General features: G+C 54.0%; 1 protein-coding gene and 1 long non-coding RNA gene across 2 annotated transcripts in view; both read left to right on the top strand.

The window, feature by feature from the left end:
• LOC136793403 (uncharacterized) overlaps nt 1–21,422 on the top strand; it is a 341,429-nt gene that overhangs the window by 87,215 nt on the left and 232,792 nt on the right. The window lies entirely within an intron of this gene.
• ASMT (acetylserotonin O-methyltransferase) lies at nt 14,107–19,570 on the top strand. Its single transcript, XM_067023354.1, has 3 exons — nt 14,107–14,474; nt 16,380–16,520; nt 19,426–19,570. Exons 1-3 carry the CDS (start codon nt 14,222–14,224, stop codon nt 19,542–19,544), a joined length of 513 nt encoding a protein of 170 aa, XP_066879455.1. The 5' UTR covers nt 14,107–14,221; the 3' UTR covers nt 19,545–19,570.

The raw sequence follows: 21,422 nt of genomic DNA, 5'->3' as shown, positions 1-21,422 counted from the left end.
GGGGAGATCCCACGTTCCTACCGCAGCAGCTGTATTGGGAATCACAGTACGGACTTTTCTCTCCAGGAAAGGGTATTTCTCTCCATCAGTTAATCTCCCTGTGACGTCCTCTGGGCAGGCGCAAAAGCATTCTTCAGAGACATTATACATTTGGGCTTACGTTTAAGTTAGAGATTTTTTTTTTTAATTTATTTTATTGAGGTAGACTTGATTTACAATGTGTTAATTTCTGCTGCACAGCAAAGTGTTTCAGTTATACGTATATATGCATTCTTTTTTTTTTTTTTTTTTTTTTTTTTTCGGTATGCGGGCCTCTCACTGTTGTGGCCTCTCCCATTGCGGAGCACAGGCTCCGGACGCACAGGCCCAGCGGCCATGGCTCACGGGCCCAGCTGCTCCGCGGCACGTGGGATCTTCCCGGACCAGGGCACAAACCCGTGTCTCCTGCATCGGCGGGCGGACTCTCAACCACTGCGCCACCAGGGAAGCCCTATATGCATTCTTTTTCATATTCTTTTCCATGATGGTTTATCCCAGGATATTGAATATAGTCCCCTGTGCTCTACAGGAGGACCTTGTTGTTGACCCACCCTATATATACTAGTTTGCATCTACCGACCCCAAACTCCCAGTCCATCCCTCCCCCACCCCCTCCCCCCCTGGGCAACCACCAGTCTGTTCTCTACGTCTGTGAGTCTGTTTCTGTTTCGTAGGTGTTAGTGTCATATTTTAGATTCCACGTATAAGTGATATTATATGACATTTCTCTTTCTCTGGCTGGCTTGCTTCACTTAGTATGATCATCTCTAGGTCCACCATGTGGCTGGAAATGGCCTTATTTCATTCTCTTTTTATTGGCTGAGTCCTATTCCATTGTGTATATGTAGCACATCTTCTTTATCCAGTCCTCTGCTGATGGACACTTAGGTTGCTTCCGTGTCTTGGCTGCTGTGAATAGTGCTGCTATGAACATTGGGGCGCATGGATCTTTACCAGTCGGTGTTTCACTGGATCATATGGTTTAGAGACGTTTTGAAAACGCGCATGGTTGTTTGCAGTGAAAGCAGAAGAGGCTGTTTGCAAGCTCCTGTACTCAGAAGCAGAGGAGCAGGGGGGATATCCGTCTCTGCCCTGTGTCTTCAACACTGATGTGTAGGGACCCCCGGAGGCAGAGGCACGGCAGCCACGCAGCCCAGAGCAGGCCGTGCATTTTCATCCAGCCTGTACGTGCGATCACCTGAGGCTACCTTCGTGTTCTGGTTCTTCCTAAGTTTCCTCGGATGGGCAGACCTTGTTTTGTCATGCTTTGCTTTACTTCACTTTACAGACGGTGGAGTTTTTAGAAATGGAAGGTTTGGGGCCCCCCTGTGTCGAGCAAGTCTATTGGCGCCATTTTTCCAACATCATTTGCTCACTCTGTGTCTCTGTGTCACATTTTGGTCATTCCTGCTGCATTTCAGATCTTTAAGTTATTTGTTATGGCGTCTGTGGGTTTTGATGTTATTACTATGACTCACAATATTTGTTTTATTGGGGTGGCCTGGAACCAAACCCGCAATCTCTCCAACGGATATCTGTGTGCTTTTTTCTTTTATTTTCTTTGGCCTCGCTGCACGGCATGTGGGATCTTAGTTTCCCAACCGGGGATAGAACCCACGCCCCCTGCCGTGGAAGCGCGGAGTCTTCTTAACCACTGCACCGCCAGGGAAGCCCCTAGGCTCATTTTTAAAGAACGCTCGTCAACTTAAATTCTTTTCTGGCCGATGAGGATAGCCTTCTGTCAGGATGCCGTCTTCCTTGTTCTGGTAGAAATGGGGACCGTTGAGGGCCTGGCTGCACAGCACAGATGCTGCTCCAGTGAAGAGCTCAGCACGGCCAGGCACCTTGGGGCTCTCATGGCCTCTAAGTCCTTTTGAGACAGGCTGGGACCCGGGACCCTTTGCTGCAGGGCTTGCACCTAGACACACCTCTCCTGGAGCAGCAAAATACAAAGGAACTCTAAGGGACTAAAAATAACCGCGTGCATGTGCGGCTGGGGCAAATTCTGGACAAAAGATACAAAGGGACCAAAAACCCAACTGTGACGCCTGAAGAGCCCAGAGCAAAAGCGGGGCGCTGCGCATGCGCCCTGCACTCGACACCGCCAAAGGGGCGGGCAGACGCCCTAAGCCACCCCTCTGGCCCGGCCCCTGGACACACCCCTACCCTCACCCCGTAGAAGGAACCAGCTGCCCCCTCCTCGGGGAGCCGGGCAAGGGCACCTGTTACTTGTTCTCGCTCCCCGCTTCTGCAGCAGGGAGCCCAGTAAAGCTTTGCCTGAATTTCTTGTCTGGCCTCTGATCAATTTCTATTGATTAAGGAGGCCAAGAGCCCCGGTCGGTAACACTTTCTGCCCCTGGAAGAGTAAATCCAAGCACCGACCTTGAATTTCATAGGTTCAGTCTCTGCGTGTGCCCCGGTGCTTCTCGTCACTCAGTCTCATTACTAAACTAATCACCTTAAGTGAAGATCCCGGACTGATCCTGCAGCCAAGGGGGATTTGGCTGAGAAAGGGCTGCTTGCGTTTTAATCAAGCAAATGGTCTCGATGGCCAGCCCCTCTGCCCTCCTGTGGGTCCCTCCCAGGGGCCCCCCATCGCTCTCGCCTTCAGGCTGTGTCCACCGTGGCATGGTCAGCTGGCGCTGAGGTCCTGCTTGCCGGGGTCCAGGGTGGAAAAAGGCAGGAGGGCCACCACGGCAGGGGCAGGTGCGGGGGTGAGCTGCAGCCCCCATCTGGGCTCTGAGGGTTTAAACCTGAGCATCAGAAATGGCTGGAAAAGGGGGAGAGCAGCTCCGCAGCGGGGCTGGGCCATGGCAGGACCCGGTTCAGGGCAGGTTCTGGGCTTCCTCTGGGATTAGCATGACTCACCATGGTTCATTGGTGGTTGAAATGCCTCCAGTGGAGATAATTGATCACCCTGGTGTAGCGGATTAAATGATGCCCCCCAAAAAAACCATATGTCCTTGTCCTAATCCCCAGAACCCAGGAACGGGACCTTATTTGGAAAAGGGGTGTTTGCAGATATGATGAAGTGGAGGGTCTGAGAGGAGGTCCTCCTGGAGGAGGGCGGCCCTACATCCAATGACAGGGTCCTTCTAAGAGACAGAGGAGAGACAGACACAGAGGAGAAGCCACGTGAAGACAGAGGCAGAGACGGGAGGGAGGCGGCCCCAAGCGCAGGGATGCCTGGAGCCCCCAGAAGCTGAAAGGGGCGGGAAGGACCCTCCCCTGGAGCCTCCGGAGGGACGACGGCCCTGGGACACCTTGACTTCCAACGTCTGGTCTCCAGGACTGGGTGAAGATGAATGTTTGTGGTTTACAGCCCCCAGTTTGTGGTCATTTGTTACAGCTGCACCAGAAAATTAATACAGGAATGCATATATTTCCTTGTTTGGCAAATGAAAACAATGCAGAAGGAAGCGTCCAGAATGAAAAAGCAGAAGGCCCTGTCTGTCCCCCATCCCCCGAATTTCTGCTCCCAGGTGATCAGTGTGACTAGCGAGGGACAGAGGGAGGATTACAGGATTTTGAAAACTCACGTGTGGTTTCCCGTGGGTGCATGTGCCCCGCGATATCCCTCGGGCATCCCCTTTGGGGACCTCAGAGTCCCTCACGGGGGGTGTGCATTTCCCAGGACAGACTCCTGCTGTTCTGGGCAGGTTCCGTGAAGAGCTTCTGTGGACGGACAGGGTGGGGGCAGTTGCTGCAGACGCTTGGACCTCCCAGGCTCCCACACCTTTGCTCCTGTGTGGCTGGCCAGCCCATGAATGACCCCCTTGGCCCCTGCCTCTAGGGGGACCACCCCCACTGTGCCCTGGCGCCCACCCTCCCTGGGGACCAATCCATCCGCTCCATGGGGCAGGATTAGAGCTCATCCCCTCCAACAGCAGGAGCAGTGTCTTCTTGGGTGCAAGGTGGAAGCATCATTTTAAAAATGTTTTTAGTGTGGTAAAATAGACATACTATAAAATTTACCACTTCAACTTTTTTTTTTTTTTTTTTGTGGTATGCAGGCCTCTCACTGTTGTGGCCTCTCCTGCTGCAGAGCACAGCTCTGGACGCGCAGGCTCAGCGGCCATGGCTCACGGGCCCAGCCACTCCGCGGCACACGGGATCCTCCTGGACCGGGGCATGAACCCGTGTCCCCTGCATCGGCAGGCGGACTCGCAACCACTGCGCCAGCAGGGAAGCCCCCATTTCAACATTTTTTTTTTTTTTTTTTTTTGCGGTACGCGGGCCTCTTACTGTTGTGGCCTCTCCCGTTGCAGAGCGCAGGCTCCGGACACGCAGGCTCAGTGACCATGGCTTACGGGCCCAGCCACTCCGCGGCATGTAGGATCTTCCCGGACCGGGGCACGAACCCGCGTCCCCTGCATCGGCAGGCGGAGTCTCAACCACTGCACCACCAGGGAAGCCCCTCAACCATTTTTAAGGGCACAGTTCATTGGCATCAAGTCCATTTATATTGCTGGGCAACCATCCCCACCATCATGTTAGAACTTTCTCATCTTCCCAAACTTTGTCCCCGTTAAACACTGGCTCCCCCTCCCCCAGCCCCTGGACCCACCATCTACTTTCTATGAATTTGACTCTTCTAGGGAACCCCGGTACGTGTCCTTCTGTGTCTGGCTTCTCTCACTCAGCATCATGTCCTCAGGGTTCATCCACATTGTACCTGGATCAGAATTCCCGTCTTTTCTAAGACTGAGTCATATTCCATTGTTTTTACACTGTATTTTGTTCATCCATCCATCAGTGGACACCTGGGTGGCATCCACCTTTTGGCCATTATGAAGAATGCTTCACGTGAACACATGGGTGTCCATGGTATCTGTTTGGCTCCCTACTTTTGGTTCTTTGGGGTCTACACCCAGCAGTGGAATTGCTAGATCCTATGGTCATCCTATGCTGAATTTTTTGAGGAAGTGCCCTGTTTTCCTGAGTGATTCCAGATGCACAGATGTGTGCGTCTGAGTGTGGTTCTTAGGAGAATTAAAGCTGAGTCTGGTTTCTGCCGTTGCCCCGAGGTTCTCTTCGCTGCCTGGGAGCTGGGAGTCTTTGACCTTCTGGCCGAGGCCCCGGAGGCCCTGGGCTCGGCTGCAGTGGCTGCACGTCTGGACGTCACCTCCCGGGGGACAGAGCTACTGCTAGACGCCTGTGTATCCCTGAAGCTGCTTCAAGTGGAAGTGAGGAGAGAAAAAGGTAAGCATCCTGGCTATTTTGAAGGAGGCATTTTAAAGGTGCACCCTCAGCACTTTTTTTTTTTTTCTGTAAAGGGCCAGAGAGTAAGTATTCTCAGCCTTGTGGGCTGGCCGTGTGGTCTCTGCAGCTGCCACACATCTCTGCCTTTGGCGCACCCAAGCAGCTGGAGACAAACAAATGGGCGGGGCTGAGTGCCAATACAACTTTATTGACAAGACAGGCGGTAGGCCAGGGTCCCAGTAACACTTTATTAACAAAACAGGTGGTGGAACGGGGTTCTAGTAAAACTTTATTGACCAAATTGGTTGTGGGCTAGGGTTCTAATAAAACTTTATTGATAAAACAGGTGGTGGGCCAGGGTTCCAATAAAACTTTATTGACAAAACAGGTGGTGGGCCAGGGTTCCAATAAAACTTTATTGACAAAAACAGGCAGAGGGCCAAAACCGGAGAGCAGACGCGGGATGTCATTTACCAACTCCCGATCTAGAGGTTTCCTCTGGCTGGTGTATGCACTGGAACCCCAATGAAGTATCCAAGGAACAAGATAAAAATGTGAAAAAAAAAATCTCAAGGGAGTAATTTTCCATCAAGCTGAACTGATTCAATTCAGGAGTTGCCATTTATGATGAGAGTATATTATTTTGGTGTTGAAGCTGCTTTTCTCTTATGGAAGATGGTGATGGTAGGGTGTTGTTGTTGTTGTTTTTTTTAATGTCCTTCCTTTGCAAAATTCAAAACTGTCAACCCTATGTCGGTCATCCAGATGGTTTTTTAGAGTTTTATCAATCCGAGAAATTGCAAAGTGTAGGGACTATTGCTTGATAGAACAGGAGTGGGTGGCCCGGAGGTGGGAGGGGTAGCTTGTGGGCTTTTTCTTGCAGCAAAAGGACTTGTGTACCTGTTGGGTTTCTGGGGTGCAAACAGCGCAGGCGAGTTAACTTGAACAGGAAGACATCATCTGAGGGGTTGACGGGGCTCAGATAGCCCGGCTTGTAAATCAAGCAGGTGCCAGCCACACCACGTGAACAAGCTTTGCAGGTCCCCCTCCCGGCCCCCACTGGCAGCACTGCCCCTGAATGCCCAGCCCATGCTGAAACCCAGCCAGGATACACCTGTGGAGGATGCTGGATGTTCTATGGGAAGCACCTGGGGGTGGGAGGAGCCTGTGGTTCCCGCTGACATGCGGCCCAGGTAGGTGAGGATTTGGGCAAGCGCGCAAGCTAGGAAGCCCCGTGACGGCGGCGTCCACTCCGGCTCTGCCTCTGGGGTCCCCGCGGAGACCCGCAAACGTTGGGCAGGTACACATTGTGCAGAAGCAATGAACGGCTAGATCCTTCCTCCTCACGAGCAGGGCAAAGCGCTCCTGTCCTAGGAGGGGTGCCATGAACAAGAACAGGACCACGCTGGACCCCAAGTACCGCAGCTGGGCCCGCAGGACAGGCTCAGGCACCGGATGAGCCGTTCGGACATGTGGCCCCGAGATGCCCAGGGCCGTCCCCCCTGTCGGGGGCTGGAGGGATGGAGTGGCTTAGGGTGCAGCCCGGGAGCGCGGTGCCGTCTGCCCCGGGGGCTGTGGGCCTCCTGCACCTTGTGGTGAAGATGACGGCCCCAGCAGCCTCGGGTTCCTGCTGCGCGGCTGAGCTCACCCAAAAAGCGCCCCTTTCTCCCCTGATCTTTGTTTCCTCTGCACGAGTCGGGCTGTCGCCCCCATATGTCCATTTTAAAACCAGCTGTTACTTTAAAGGTCCGCAGCCTCTAGTATACATTTCCCTCGGGCTCGTTGGCTGTTTCCCGCACCCGCTCCACCGGATCTTCCCATGGGATTTGCCAAAGCCGAACCCAGCAGGTGCGCCGGCTGCGCACAGGTCAGCTGGTCCTTCGGGACGAGGGTCCAGCTCTTGAGCGTTCCATGGCCCCAGGCGGGAATCGCGTTTCAATCGGCATGTCGGCGATGCCTTGGCATCTAATGCGTTTTTGGTTTTTTTCCTCTCTGTTCTGTGTGTTTTCAGCTGTGTATGAAAAAACACAGAGCTCGCCCGCACCTGCGTGGCCAGAGCCGGCCCCAAGCCCCGGCAGGACACGCTGCTGCACACGGCCGGGGCCGCCTCCCTGTGCCGGGGGGGCCCCCCTGTGCCGGGGCCGCCCCCCTGTGCCGGGGCGCCGCCTCCCTGTGCCGGGCCGCCCCCCCCCTGTGCCGGGCCGCCCCCCCCCCTGTGCCGGGCCGCCTCCCTGTGCCGCGCCGCCCCCCTGTGCCGCGCCGCCTCCCTGTGCCGCGCCGCCTCCCTGTGCCGGGCCGCCCCCCTGTGCCGGGCCGCCTCGCTGTGCCGGGGCGCCTCCCTGTGCCGCGCCGCCCCCCTGTGCCGGGCCGCCCCCCTGTGCCGCGCCGCCCCCCTGTGCCGGGCCGCCTCCCTGTGCCGGGGCGCCCCCCTGTGCCGGGCCGCCCCCCTGTGCCGCGCCGCCCCCCTGTGCCGGGCCGCCTCCCTGTGCCGGGGCGCCGCCCCCCTGTGCCGGGCCGCCTCCCTGTGCCGGGGCGCCGCCTCCCTGTGCCGGGCCGCCCCCCTGTGCCGCGCCGCCCCCCTGTGCCGCGCCGCCCCCCTGTGCCGGGCCGCCTCGCTGTGCCGGGCCGCCTCCCTGTGCCGCGCCGCCTCCCTGTGTCGCGCCGCCTCCCTGTGCCGGGGCGCCGCCTGGCCGCGGCTGTCAGGCGGGTGCGGCGCCCGTGGCGCTCCTGAGCCCCAGGGCTGCCTGCGGGCTGGTCTCAGGGCGCGCGAGGAATCGCAGTGCCGCCACACGCGACATCGTTAGCTCTGGGAATCCGGAGCAGATGTGAGAAGTCACCGAAGGGATTAATCGAATGGTGTCGTGATGAGAACCCTTGTGCTTCCGGAGTCTCCGGGGCAAGTGGGGGCGCCCCCGGGCAAAGCAGGAAGAGAACCTGCACCATGCGGGTGGGACACGCCGCGCGCCGCGCTCCGCGCTCCGCGTGTGTGATGGCTGTGCTCTACGCCGGGCTTCACAGCCCCACCCCACGGGCACCTGGGCCTGGAGGACTCTCTGACGTGAGGCGCGCCGGGCCCCGCGGGCTGCGGAGCAGCGTCCCTGGTCTCCACCCGCCGCGCGCCAGGAGCTCCCCCTCCCCCCAGTGCGACAACCAGCCATGTCCCCAGACATTGACAAGTGTCTCCTGGGGGCAGAATCGGTTGTGATTGGGAATCACGATAGTCGTGACAGATGGGTAGAGCTATAGATAAGTGATAGATATTGATAGATCAATATTATTAGATAAGTAATGATACATCATAGATGAGAGCTATAGATACGTGATAGATATTGATAGATCAATATTATTAGATAAGTAATGATACATTATAGATGAGAGCTATAGATAAGTGATAGATATTGATAGATCAATATTATTAGATAAATACTGATAGATAAGTAATGATACATTATAGATGAGAACTATAGATAAGTGATAGATATTGATAGATCAATATTATTAGATAGATAAGTAATGATACATTGTAGATGAGAGCTATAGATAAGTGATAGATATTGATAGATCAATATTATTAGATAAGTAATGATACATTATAGATGACAGCTATAGATAAGTGATAGATATTGATAGATCAATATTATTAGATAGATAAGTAGTGATACATTGTAGATGAGAGCTATAGATAAATGATAGATATTGATAGATCAATATTATTAGATAAATACTGATAGATAAGTAATGATACATTATAGATGAGAGCTATAGATAAGTGATAGATAATTGGTAGATCAATATTATTAGATAAGTAATGATACATTATAGATGATAGATGATTGATAGACAATATTGATAGTTTGATAGGTGATTGATAGATATAGATAGATATTGATAAAATGATAGCTATTGATAGGTATGGATAGATGATAGGTAGATAGATGGATCTATAGATATGTGAATCTATAGGTAGATGTTATTTTTTTTTTAAAGATATTGGGGGTAGGAGTTTATTAATTTATTTATTTATTTTTGGCTGCGTTGGGTCTTCGTTTCTGCGCGAGGGCTTTCTCCAGTTGCGGCGAGCGGGGGCCACTCTTCATCGCGGTGCGCGGGCCTCTCACTGTCGCGGCCTCTCTTGTTGTGGAGCACAGGATCCGGATGCACAGGCTCAGTAGTTGTGGCTCACGGGCTTAGTTGCTCCGCGGCATGTGGGATCCTCCTGGACTGGGACTTGAACCTGTCTCCCCTGCATCAGCAGGCAGACTCTCAACCACTGCGCCACCAGGGAAGCCCTAGGTAGATGTTATTGATAGATAAATATTGTTAGATAAATGCTGATAGATAAGTACTGATAGTGATCAATAGATGATAGATATTGACAGGTGATTGATAGGTAATACGCATAGTTGGAGAGATAGATGGTGATGGATAGACATTATTGAGAAATACTGATAGAAGATGGTAAATATTGGCAGGTGGGTCTAGATAGATGATAGATAGATGAATACAGCAGTGCCCAGCCTTTCTGACACCAGGAACTGGTTTCATGGAAGACAGCTTTTCCACAGACGGGCGAGGGGGGTGGCGGGATAATTCAGGCAGTAACGCAAGCGATGGCGGGATAGTTCAGACGGTAATGCAAGCCGTGGGGCGCGGCTGCAAGTGCAGATGCAGCTTTGCTCGTTTGCCCGCCGCTCACCTCCTGCTGTGCGGCCTGGTTCCTGACAGGCCGTGGACCGCTACTGGTCCACGGCCCAGGGGGTGGGGAACCCTGGCTGAATAGATAGATAGATAGTAAGTGGTAACTAATAGAATTATAATAGGTGACTGAGAGAATCTCTGATGCTCGGTCAGGGTTTCTCAGCACGACTGACACTGGGGCTGGAGGACCCACTGATGCGGGGCGTCCCGGGCCCTGTGGGCTACGGAGCAGCTTCCCTGGTCTCCACCCACCACGTGCCAGGAGCTCCCCCTCCCCCACTTGTGACAACCAACTGAAGACATTGACATTGTTGCGAACCGTGGCTCTACATTTTCTTTCTTAATTATTTTAACTTAAACCCCATCTTGAACCTCCGGTAGCTTAGCTGTGAGAACCCGAGGACCCAGTTCAGCCACTGGTTTTGGAAAAGATACAGCTCATCAGATCCACGCTTATCATCATTGTTTGACTTCACATTTCTCTTCCAAAATCACACCCACGTGAGACTCACCGCGCACGTAGCGTCGATGCTGTTCTGAGCGTCTCCAGGTGGTCCAGGGCTGGTGTGTAAAGTGCGCGAGGGTTGGGCCCACAGCTTGGAGCCAAGGGGACTCTCAGTAAGTGTCTGAGGGAGGCCACGGCGTCAGGGTCTCGTGTCACAACCAGACAAGAGGGCACAGTAGGGGCGGTGGCACAGCAGAGCATGGACGCCCGTCTAAAGGGTCAGCCCCCGCGTCAGCCCGCACCAGGTGTTCCCACGTGGCCATGGGGTGACAGCTGCCCCAGCTTCTGAGCTTTGTGTTTTATGAGAAGCAGGATGTCTCGATTCTAAGGGGACGTCCCCTGAGTTTTTGACCTTGGGGCCCATTCAGTTAAAGAAAGAAGCCGTGAGAAGCAAAGCAAGCACAGCATGAGCTGGACACAGCCCAGTGGACAGTGCCCGAGGGTGCAAGTAACCAGCAGCGCCTCCACATCTCCGCAGCTCTTGCTGGACCCTCTGGAGTCGGTCCGAGGGACCTCAGTGCTTTGTCCCATGTGCAAAAGGAGCCTGGTTTTGGGGCAATGGAGAGTAACAGCCTTCTTTCTTCTGCCTCGTGCCGGTGTATCTGGGTCCCACGCGAAGGCACGGATTTCTGCTGCTGTGTATTTTTCGTCAGTGTCTCCTGAAGGTCCGGTGGGAAAGAGATGCCTCGCCTGACCGAAGGCTGGGTCACCTCATATCCGTGACAGGAGCAGGGGGCTGACTGCGGCCAGACCAGATCCAGGAGAGAAGGAGGACACGCCGCAGGGAGACGGCTCAGCTGTACATCACGGAGCCGGGCAGCGGGGCCCAGGAGGACCCAGAAATCCCCACCCCCCGACCTCAGGGGAGTAGACCCGCTGGCCCCCAGCTACAAGGGGGGCCCCGTCCCCAGGTGCCAGGGGCTGAGTTCTCCTGGACCAAGGCGTTGCCTCATTTCACGTCATCTTTACACCCTCTTTAGACTGTCCTTCGCTTCTTCTTTCCCCACATCAGAGAGGCCTGCTAGACGGGTAGCCTGCAGCTCTGAACGTGCAGTTATGTATTGCAAACTAGAAAGGAATTTGTGAGTGTCTTGGGCGACTTGTTTCCTGTTTGTTCTGTCTGCGATGTGCGGGTAGGGTCTGTGAACACCCCCTGTGGTAACTAATGTGCAGTAAGGTCTCGGAACCCGAGTGACGCCCGCCCCGTTGTCAGAAACAGGAAGAACCAGTTATCTGAAGGCCTCTGGGGTTCCCTCCGAGGATCTCTTCACTGCCATCTACCACAGGTACCACCAAGCACCTGCTTTGTTTTGGCCTCGCCGCGCGGCACGTGGGATCTTAGCTCCGCAACCAGGGGTTGAGCCCGAGCTCCCTGCGGCAGAAGTGCAGGAGCCTTAACCACTGGACCGCCAGGGAAGTCCCAAGCACCTGCTCTGATAGGCTTACGCTGATTATATTTTACAATTTTGTTGACGTGTGGTTGATTGGCAGTGTTGTGTTACTGTCTGCTGTACAGCAGAGCGACTCAGTTATACACATATGTTCAATCTTTAATATTCTTTGCCACGGTGGTTTATCCCAGGAGATTGCATATAGTTCCCTGTGCTGCACAGTGACCTTGTTGTGTATCCATCCTGTATGTACGAGGCTGCATCTGCTGATTCTGACCGTCCAGTCCTTCCCTCCCCCGCCCCCTCCCCCTAGGCAACCACCGGTCTGCTCTCTGTGTCTGTGAGTCTGTTTCTGTTTCGCAGATAAGTTCATCTGTGTCAGATTTTAGATTCCACATATAAGTGACATCATATGATGTCTGCCTTTCTCTGACTTACTTCACTTCTCTGATCATCTCCAGGTCCGTCCATGTTACTGCAAATGGCATTATTTCATTCTTTTTTATTTATTTATTTATTTTTCATTCTTTTTTATGGCTGAGTCATATTCCATTGTATTGTATGCACCACGTCTTCTTTATCCATTCATCTGTCCATGGACACTTAGGTTGCTTCCATGTCTTGGCTGCTGTGAACAGTGCTGCTGTGAACTTTGGGGTGCAGGCATCTTTTTGGATTAGAGTTTTATCTGGATATACACCCAGGAGTGGGATTGCTGGATCATATAAAAATTCTATTTTTAGTTTTCTGAGGAACCTTCTTACCCTTCTCCACAGTGGCTGCACCAACGAACATTCCCACCAACAGTGCAGGAGGGCTCCCTTCTCTCCACACCTTCTCCAGCACTTATTGTTTGCAGGCTTTTTAATGATGGCCATTCTGATCAGTGTGAGGTGATACCTCACTGTAGAGTGACGCTTATTTTTAAAAGAAATACAGGGCTGAAGAAGTGTGTCCAAAGAGAGCAAAACAGAAGGAAGTTGATATTTAAATTAAAATTTTTTTAAAAACCAAATTTGGCAGTTCTGATGTTTGTGTGGATCGATTTCCTGCGTCGATGCCAATAGTTTAATCTTCATTTTAAAGTAGAAAAACAAGGCCTTGTTTTGATTTGACTGGAGGGACACAGGGAATACGTTTTTCCTTTTTTTTGTTTTTGGCTTTCTGTACAAAGATGCAGGTTTGGCGTTTTGCATGAAGCGCTGGTGTAAACGTTGTGCGCTGGTGATGACGTCATGGCTCTTTGCCGTGTTTGGCGCTGCTCGCGGGTGCGCTAGGAAAAGCGCAAAGGAGGGGGGTGTAGCTGAGGGTCCCCTAAGAGCGGGCGCCTGTCCCCCCTCCCCCCTCTCCCCTCCTACCACTTCCTACACTGAGACCAAACCCACACGGCAGACTCCGCAGAGGGGCCAGAGGAGAGAGGGGCCCCCCAGGCCCTCCTCACCTATCCAACATCCTTGCATCCTTCTCCGCCCCCTCCTAAGACCCCCGCCCCGTCCCACGGTCTCTTCCCCACCTCCACGAATCCCCACCCTTTGGAGGCCTGGCCCCAGCGTGTGTGGACCCCCTCCTGGACTTCCAAAGGGGCCCAGGTGGCCTTGCCCTGCGCCCTGTGGGGCGGGGCCCACGCCCTGGATTTCCCTGACTCTGACCTGCTCTTACGACGGAAACGATGCCCAAAATCTTGGCTCTCTGGGCACCGATGCCAAATGGAAATACGGAGACAGAGTTTTGGAGGAGAAGAGAGAATCGCTGTGCTCTTTGCCAGGCAGAGAGGGAACACAGCAGGCTAGTGCCTCAAGGACTGTGCCCCCGTACCCGGGAAATAGGGAGAGGTTTTTACAGCTGGGGCTCGTGGTCTGGGCTAGGTGATAAGGCTCAAAGTAAGGAAGGTCTTGCCTTTCTTTTCTTCCGCAAATTCAGGGCCAAAGCTGGCGTCAGGTGGCTCAGAAATGAGGCCTGGTGTTCTTGAGGTTATCAGCCTGTGACCTTTCTGAACTGAAGAACGTTGCAAGGGAGTGTACGGGGAGAGGAATGCCAGGTGCGGAGAACAGTTCATATGGAGTCAAGGTGTAATTAGCTTCGTGCAGGACACACCTAGCTGCAAGTGTCTGCTAGTGGTAACAGCTAAAGAAAAACCAGGACTGCTGAATTCTTTCAGGCCCGATTAGGCTGTTTTCCTTGCCTGTTCATTGTTTCCTAATTTTCCTTGTTTGTCAGAAAAGAAGAGTCTCATTTCTCTTTTTTTTGCTGCAACAGACGCGGCCTCCCACCGAGGCTCCTAGAGGAGGACCCATTCCTTCCAGCCGTCCTCCCGGGCCCCGGGAGCCAGGTGTCTGTCTGTGTGTGGGGCCTTGACCCGGGGCTCCTGACACCCTGGATCTCACCCATGTCCAGCAGCTCGGATTCCGGTCCACAGGCGCAGGGCTTGCCGTTGTACCTGCGGGACTCCGCACAGGGCGCCCCATGTCCGTGCCCACGACGCCCTCTCCGGATTCTCACGGGCGTGCTTTCCCACGCCGGGTCCGAGGGCGAGACGCTGCAAGCCGTGCGGGGCCTGCAGGACGAGTGGAGGCTCGGAGGGCCGAGGGTGGTGGCTGCCTTTGACCTGTCACCCTTCCCACTCATCTGTGACCTCGGAGGTGAGTGTCTGCCCCATACCTTGGAGCTGGGTTTGGAACTCGGTGCGGGGAGCGTATGAACGCTTGGATTTTAAAAATTGAAGTCTAGTTGATTCACACTGTTGCGTTAGTTTCAGGAGTACAGCAGAGCGGTTCAGTTTTATACACACATATATATATATATTCTTTTTCAGATTCTTTTCCCTTATGGGTTGTTACAAGATATTGAATGTAGGTCCCTGTGCTGTACAGTACGTCCTCGTTGTTTGTCTGTTTTGTATAGAGTAGTGTGTGTATCTGTCCATCCCAAACTCCTAATTTATCCCTCGCCGCCCCCCTTTCCCCTTTGGTAACCAAAAGTCTGTTCTCTATGTCTGTGAGTCTGTTTCTGTTTCACACATAAGCTCATTTGTGTCAGATTTTAGATTCCACACATAAGTGATATCATAGGGTATTTGTCTTTCTCTGGCTTACTTCACTTAGTATGATCATCTCCAGGTCCGTCCACGTTGCTGCAAATGGCATGATTCCGTTCTTTTTCATGGCCGAGTAGTATTCCGTTGTGTATATGTAGCCCGTCTTCTTTATCCATTCCTCTGTCAGTGGACACTTAGGGTGCTTCCACGTCCTGCACGGAGACAGTGCTGCCGTGAACTTTGGGGGTGCATCTTGGGATCTTTTCAGATTATGGTTTTCTCCGGATATATGCCCAAGAGTGGAATTGCCAGGTCATACGGCAACCCTATTTTGTAGTTTTCTGAGGAACCTGCCTCCTGTTCTCAGTAGTGGCTGCATCAATTTACATGTCCACCGACAGTGCACAAGGACACCGGGTTTTAGTCGTTCCCTGGGACCCAGTGAGGGAAGGAGATGGAAACCGCAGAGAGGACAGTGGCGAACATCTTCCTTTCACTTCCCGAAGGCTGTCGCGGTCCCAGCTCCTCACTGTAGCCGACTAGCAGCGGCTCCCAGGACGGGGGCACGGGTCACAGACGTGGTTCTCCGTGTGGACAGCGGTCAGAATCCTCTGGGTGGGGTTGGAGGGTGGTCTGCTGAAACCCTGAGAGCAGAATCTTCTCACGCTGCCTTCCTGGTGGAGGAAAATACCGTGTGAGCCTACAAGGATCAGGAGAGTTTACCGGGGTCCTGGGGGACAGATGTCACTCCTCCCTTGGGATGCTGGCGGGCTGAGAAGGATGGCCAGCCGTGTCTGGGCGTTGGACACTGGGCAGCTCTTAGAACAGACGCGGGTCTGCCTGGGTGGTCATCCCCCCTGGCTGCCGGGACAAGGAGGCGGGGCTCGGCTGAGGTCGAAACGGCAGCGGCGAGCACCACCCCTTGGTCTGGTTTCAGGAAACCCTGCTGCCCCACCCAGACCCAGCGCTGCCTTCCCGTAGAGCAGGCACGGAGAGCACGGCTCCCCCTTCGGATAGGGATGTGAGGGTTCAGAAAATCACCTCTGGTGCACAAGGGGTGTCTTGGCCGTGTTCGCTGGTAACAGGTTCCTCTAAGCAAGAGCAGACTTGCAATTGCTCTGCCTCGGGAGCAGCTGGGCGTGAAAGCACAAGACAGGAGGGTCTCCAGGACCTGGGGCGTACGTGCCGATGGCGTCTGGGAGGGTCCCCCTTGTTCCTCACTGGGGCATCCCCGGGAAATGTCTCCCACAGGGACCCACGGGTACATCTCACTCCAGCGTTTGCCCAGGGCTTCCTCTGCTTGGCTGTTGTCTGTCTTCGGGTGGACAGATGCCCTGGCACGAGAGGACACAGGCAGGTCAGAGTCTGTGTGGAGGCTGGCATGCGGGTCGGCCCAACCAGGAAGAGCCCCTAGATTCCAGGGCTTGTATGCGAGCCTGTAACTACCGGGACCAGAGTGTGGGTACCACGCAGGTCCCCCCACCCTGTCACGCCCTGTGTCCGCTTGCAGGTGGTTCCGGGGCTCTGGCCGAGGCGTGCATGTCTCTGTACCCGGGGTCTCAGGTCACTGTGTCTGACATCCTAGACGTGGTCCAGACGGCAAAGAGGCACTTCTCATTCCTGGAAGATGAACGGATCGGCCTCTGTGAAGGTGGGTTTCCAAGTGCTCTCTGTGTCCACGGGGAAACAGATGCGTCCCGGCAGGGCGTGGGAGACGGTGGCAGTGGGTGGCCAGAGTGGGTTCCTCCACCCTGCAGATATACTCCCCCTCAACCTAGAACTGTGATTCATGACAGATGGAAAGCTCTGGGAGGGTATATTGTTTGCTTGCAATTAATGCTTTCTTGAGTATTGTACTGGGTTCAACAGTGTCCCGTCAAAGTTCATGTCCACCTAGAATTTGTGAACGGGACCTTATTATGAAACAGGGTCCTTGCAGATGTGATGAAGTGAAGGGTCTGAGATGAGGTCCTCCTGGAGGAGGGTGGCCCTACATCCAATGACAGGGTCCTTCTAAGACACAGGAGAGGAGAGACCCAGACACAGAGGAGAAGCCCCGGGAAGACAGAGGCAGAGACGGGAGGGAGGCGGCCACGAGCCCAGGGACGCCTGGAGCCCCCAGAAGCTGGAAGAGGCGGGAAGGACCCTCCCCTGGAGCCTCTGGAGGGAGCACGGCCCTGGGACACCCTGACCTCAGACGTCTGGTCCCCAGGATGGGGGAGGATGGATTTCCTGGTCTGTGGCCATTTCTTGCGGCCGCCCCAGGGCACCCACACAGGTATCTAAATCCAGGTCATTTATGAATGACAGTAAATGACGTGGGTTGAAGGTAGGATCAGGGGTCAGTTCCTGACTCAGAAGCTTGAGAAGCTTCTCAGGCTTTCCAAGGCTCAGAGACTACAGCAGCTTTGCCAAGAGCTGGAAGGGACTTCCTCTTGCATTGGAAACGTGGGATGCGGCTCCCAGAGATGGGCTGTCCCAGGAACTACGGTCTAACCAGCAGACGCCCTGTACCTCCATTTATGGAGGAAACTGGCCTTTCGTGGTTCTTTTTTTCTGCTTGCTCAGAAGAAAAACACCAGGTGGGGATATCATTTCCGTCCACTCTTAGATCTGCTGTAAATTCACTATGATGATGATTATTATTTTTGGCCACACCATATGGCTTGTGGGATCTTAGCTTCCCGACCGGGGATTGAACCTGTGCCGCCTGCAGTCTTAACCACTGGACCACCAGGGAAGTCCCCCGCTATTATGTTTTGTTTTTTTTTTAATCACCTCCACGGGACTTCCCTGGCGGTCCAGTGGTTAAGACTTCATTTTCCAATGCAGAGGGTGTGGGTTTGATCCCTGGTCGGGGGGAACTAGACCCTGCATGCATGCTGCAACTAAGAAGTCCGCATGCCACAACTAAAGATCCTGCGTGCTGCAACTAAGACCCCGTGCAACCTAAATGAATAAATAAATAAAAATAAATATTTAAAATTCTGAAATTTTGACCATCAGGAATTTGTTGGGGGGGTGTAGGGGGGCTTAATGCTGATTTTTTAAAAAAATTCTTTTTAATTTTTATTTGTTTTTGGCAGCACTGGGTCTTCGTTGCTGCACGCGGGCTTTCTCTAGTTGCGGCGAGCAGGGGCTACTCTTCGTTGTGGTGCACGGGCTTCCCATCTCCCTGGCTTCTCTTGTTGCAGAGCATGGGCTCTAGGCACACGGGCTTCAGTAGTTGTGGCTCTCAGGCTCAGCAGTTGTGGCTCGCGGGCTCTAGGCGCACAGGCTTCAGTAGTTGTGGCTCTCAGGCTCAGTAGTTGTGGTGCACGGGCTTAGCTGCTCCGCGGCATGTGGGATCTTCCCGGACCAGGGCTCGAACCCGTGTCCCCTGCATTGGCAGGCGGGTTCTTAACCACTGCGCCACCAGGGAAGTCCATAATGTTGATTTCTAAAACCATTGTATTAAAATATATTGAATCTCAATGACCAAGTTTTGGGGCCCCTTAAATTTTGTGCGCAGAGGCAGTGCCTCACCCTGATCTTAACCCTAATCCCACGCCCGGGGAGTCTTCCTCCTACTTCTTGGAGATACACGATCAGTGTTACTTCGGTGCCTCGTGTGAAAAATGGGGTGAAGAAGCAGACTTCGGAGGTTGGGGGAATTAAGTGAAACACCACTTTATTATGTGCTGTTGCGGTTGAGGTGTCTGCGATTGGTCCCCAAGGGCAGCTGGTAGAAGGTGCAGGCATGTCGACCTTCATTCCTGGGTCTGCATTCTCTCCAGGCTGTAGGCAAACAGACACCTGACCGAATTTGGCCCTTGGGCCGTAGTTTTCCAAGAAAAAACCCTGTCTTTCTTCATTGAGGGGAAGAAAATCCATTGGGAGGAAGCTCCTTCTCCGTGCCCTATCTCATGGGGGAATATTCTGGGGTCCGCGTTTCCTGGGACACTCAGCACAAGGAAGAGGTGATGCAGGGGACAGCGTCTATGTCATCCAAGACATCCTCCCCCATTCCCGTGAATCTGCAGAGTCTGGACCACACAGTCGGCTGAGGTCACCCTGTACGGCTCAGGGATGTCCGAGCTCTCTTCCCACGTTGATCCTTCTTGCGGGACGAATGGTAGGAGAGTTGAGTGTTGTCCCGCACCTACAGGTAAGAGTCTCTCGTGGGCATTTTTACTGAGTCAGGGAAACACGTATGGAACTTGTTGGTCCAGTCTGAGTCATCGGAATGGAGCTTCTGATCCATTGGCAGGGATCTCCTGAAATCCATGGCGTAAAGGATGCTGTCTGTTTACACGGAAATAAAATAAAACTAAAACCATTGTCCAGATCTGATGGAGGGAAAGGGGCCCCCCAGACAGCGCTCGGAATGGTCCTGTCTTCACCGAGATTTCTTTTTGTTCAGGGGCTGGTTGAAAGGTCACCAGCTGGGAAGATCTGGGGAAAGCTGGGTCCATACAGGTGGCCTTTCCCTGCTGGCTGTTGGTGTGGTCCAACGGGATGGAGACGCAGGCTGACCCCAGGGCACTCGCCCTGGGTCACGGGAGATTTCTTTACAGACAGCCCTCCGGAGCCGGGTCTGTGCATCCTGGCCAGGGTCCTGCGCGACTGGACGGGTGACAAGTGTCCACAGCTGCCGGCGAGAGCCTATCAAGCCCGCAAGACACGTATGTGGTAGGGCTGGGGGCCGCTGTGCTGTCACCTCGGGGCAGGGTTGGCGGGCTCTCCTCGGGAAGCCGGGGACTGAGTTCGTGTCACAAGTGAGGGGAGTCAATGCAACCAAATGGCCCTCCTTCCGCGTCGGTAATTGAAACCGACAGAAAGATGGCCTTGATAACCATTCTGCAGCGTGTCCCAGTGAACGATGGAGACAGCCGCTGTGTGAGGTGGGGACGGCGTCCTGTGAGGTCACCGTCCTGAGGGTCCACGGGGGCGTGGGCACAGCCTCCGTGCGTGATGGGGTCACAGTCCCAGGCGACCGCTGAAGGTTTCCTTGCTTTCGGGACACCACCGGGTCTCAGGCTCTGGAGTTGCTTCTCCCTCTCCAGAATCGTCCATTTGCCCCAGAAACTGTGGTTCTGTTAGTGGGGAATCATTTTCAGAGCCGGAGTTGCCGTTGCTGGGAGGGCAGTGTTTCTAGGCCCCTTCCATGGAGAGAGCTCGGAAACGGATCGAACAAGCGGAATTATTTACATTTCCGTCCGTAGGGACATCCCCGGGCAGTTACTCGGTTTTTTAACTTTGTCCCTGTGTGGTTTCTCACACCTGGAGCCTTGTTCCTAAGATCATCAATAGTACCTGTTTGCCTTGTCCTGCTGTGTACATGACGTCATTCCAAAGGAGCAAAACCGAGGTTACTAGAAACAAGAGAACTGCCAGGCGGCGCCGTGGCTTGTCTGCAGTTCTTCTGTTTAGAATACCCACGAATTGCTGCGTCCACGGTCACAGAAACTATGGTTGTCGCCCGGAGGTGGCCTTTGGTTTGCTTCCAGTGTTTAGGCCTTGCCTTCGCTTTTTATGTGTTAATTCTTGGAGGACTAACGCATTTGCATGATTCAAAAACCAAATGCTGATGAAAGGTACATGCGGAGAAGTCCAGCTTGTAATCTGACCCCCTCACACATATTTCTCCCCAGCTCTTGTAGGAGAGCTGGTTTATGCTCTTTAAAAAAAAAAAAAAAAAATTACAAAAGTAAATAAATAATGCCGCCATGTTTCCTGGGTGAAGCCACGCCCGGGAGGGACCTGGCGCCGGGGCCGCTGCCCACAGCATCCACGGTCACGTTGCCGCTGACCGCCCTTGTCCCTGAGATCCAAACGCAGCACCTGCCGGTTTGCATATTCCTCTGCATGACCAGAGCTCTGCAAGGCCAGCCATCGGCGATGCTGAAGCCGGGGCAGCCCTCGGAAACAGGAGGAGCATGGCTTCGCGGGTCCGGAATTTCTACCCAGCAGGAAGCTGACCTCCGGCACGCCACCTCCTTTCTGTGCACCCTCTCCCTTCAAATCGAACAGACGGGGCTGGGTCATCTCTAAAGTTTGTCTTAAATGCCCTGTGATTCTTTGCATACGTCCAACCGGTGCCTCTCAGCTGGGGTGATTTTGCCCCCCGCCCCCCGTTGGGGACACACCTGGCAGTGTCTGCAGGCGTCTTGGGCTGTCACGCCGGACTGGAGGGTGCTGCTGGCAGCTGGTGACTGGGTCCCAGGGATGCCGCTCCACACCCCGCAGTGCACAGGGTACCCCACGCCAGAGAGGGGCCCAGCAGCGCCCGGTGCCCGCAGGGCTGGGCTAGAGAGACCGGGTTAGGATGTGGTCACGCTGCAGCTTCTCCGACCCTCGTGGCCGTGACGACAGGACTGGCTCTTAGGGGTGCGTTGACTTCTTTTTTTTTTTTTTTTTTTTTTTTTCAGTATGCGGGCCTCTCACTGTTGTGGCCTCTCCCGCTGCAGAGCACAGGATCCGGACGCGCAGGCTCAGCGGCCATGGCTCACGGGCTTAGTTGCTCCGCGGCATGTGGGATCTTCCCAGACCGGGGCGCAAACCCGTGTCTCCT

Source organism: Kogia breviceps, chromosome X, assembly GCF_026419965.1.
Source record: "Kogia breviceps isolate mKogBre1 chromosome X, mKogBre1 haplotype 1, whole genome shotgun sequence".
In the NCBI taxonomy this organism is placed as follows: domain Eukaryota; kingdom Metazoa; phylum Chordata; class Mammalia; order Artiodactyla; family Physeteridae; genus Kogia; species Kogia breviceps.
The sequence above is the reverse complement of the archived record's forward strand: the minus strand, read 5'-3'. Positions and strand labels throughout refer to the sequence as shown.

Coding starts and splice junctions, on each gene's coding strand:
- ASMT (XM_067023354.1), top strand. CDS start 14,222: ATGTCCAGCAGCTCGGATTCCGGTCCACAGGCGCAGGGCTTGCCGTTG. Junction 14,475..16,379: donor ACTCATCTGTGACCTCGGAG/GTGAGTGTCTGC, acceptor GTCCGCTTGCAG/GTGGTTCCGGGGCTCTGGCC. Junction 16,521..19,425: donor ACGGATCGGCCTCTGTGAAG/GTGGGTTTCCAA, acceptor ATTTCTTTACAG/ACAGCCCTCCGGAGCCGGGT.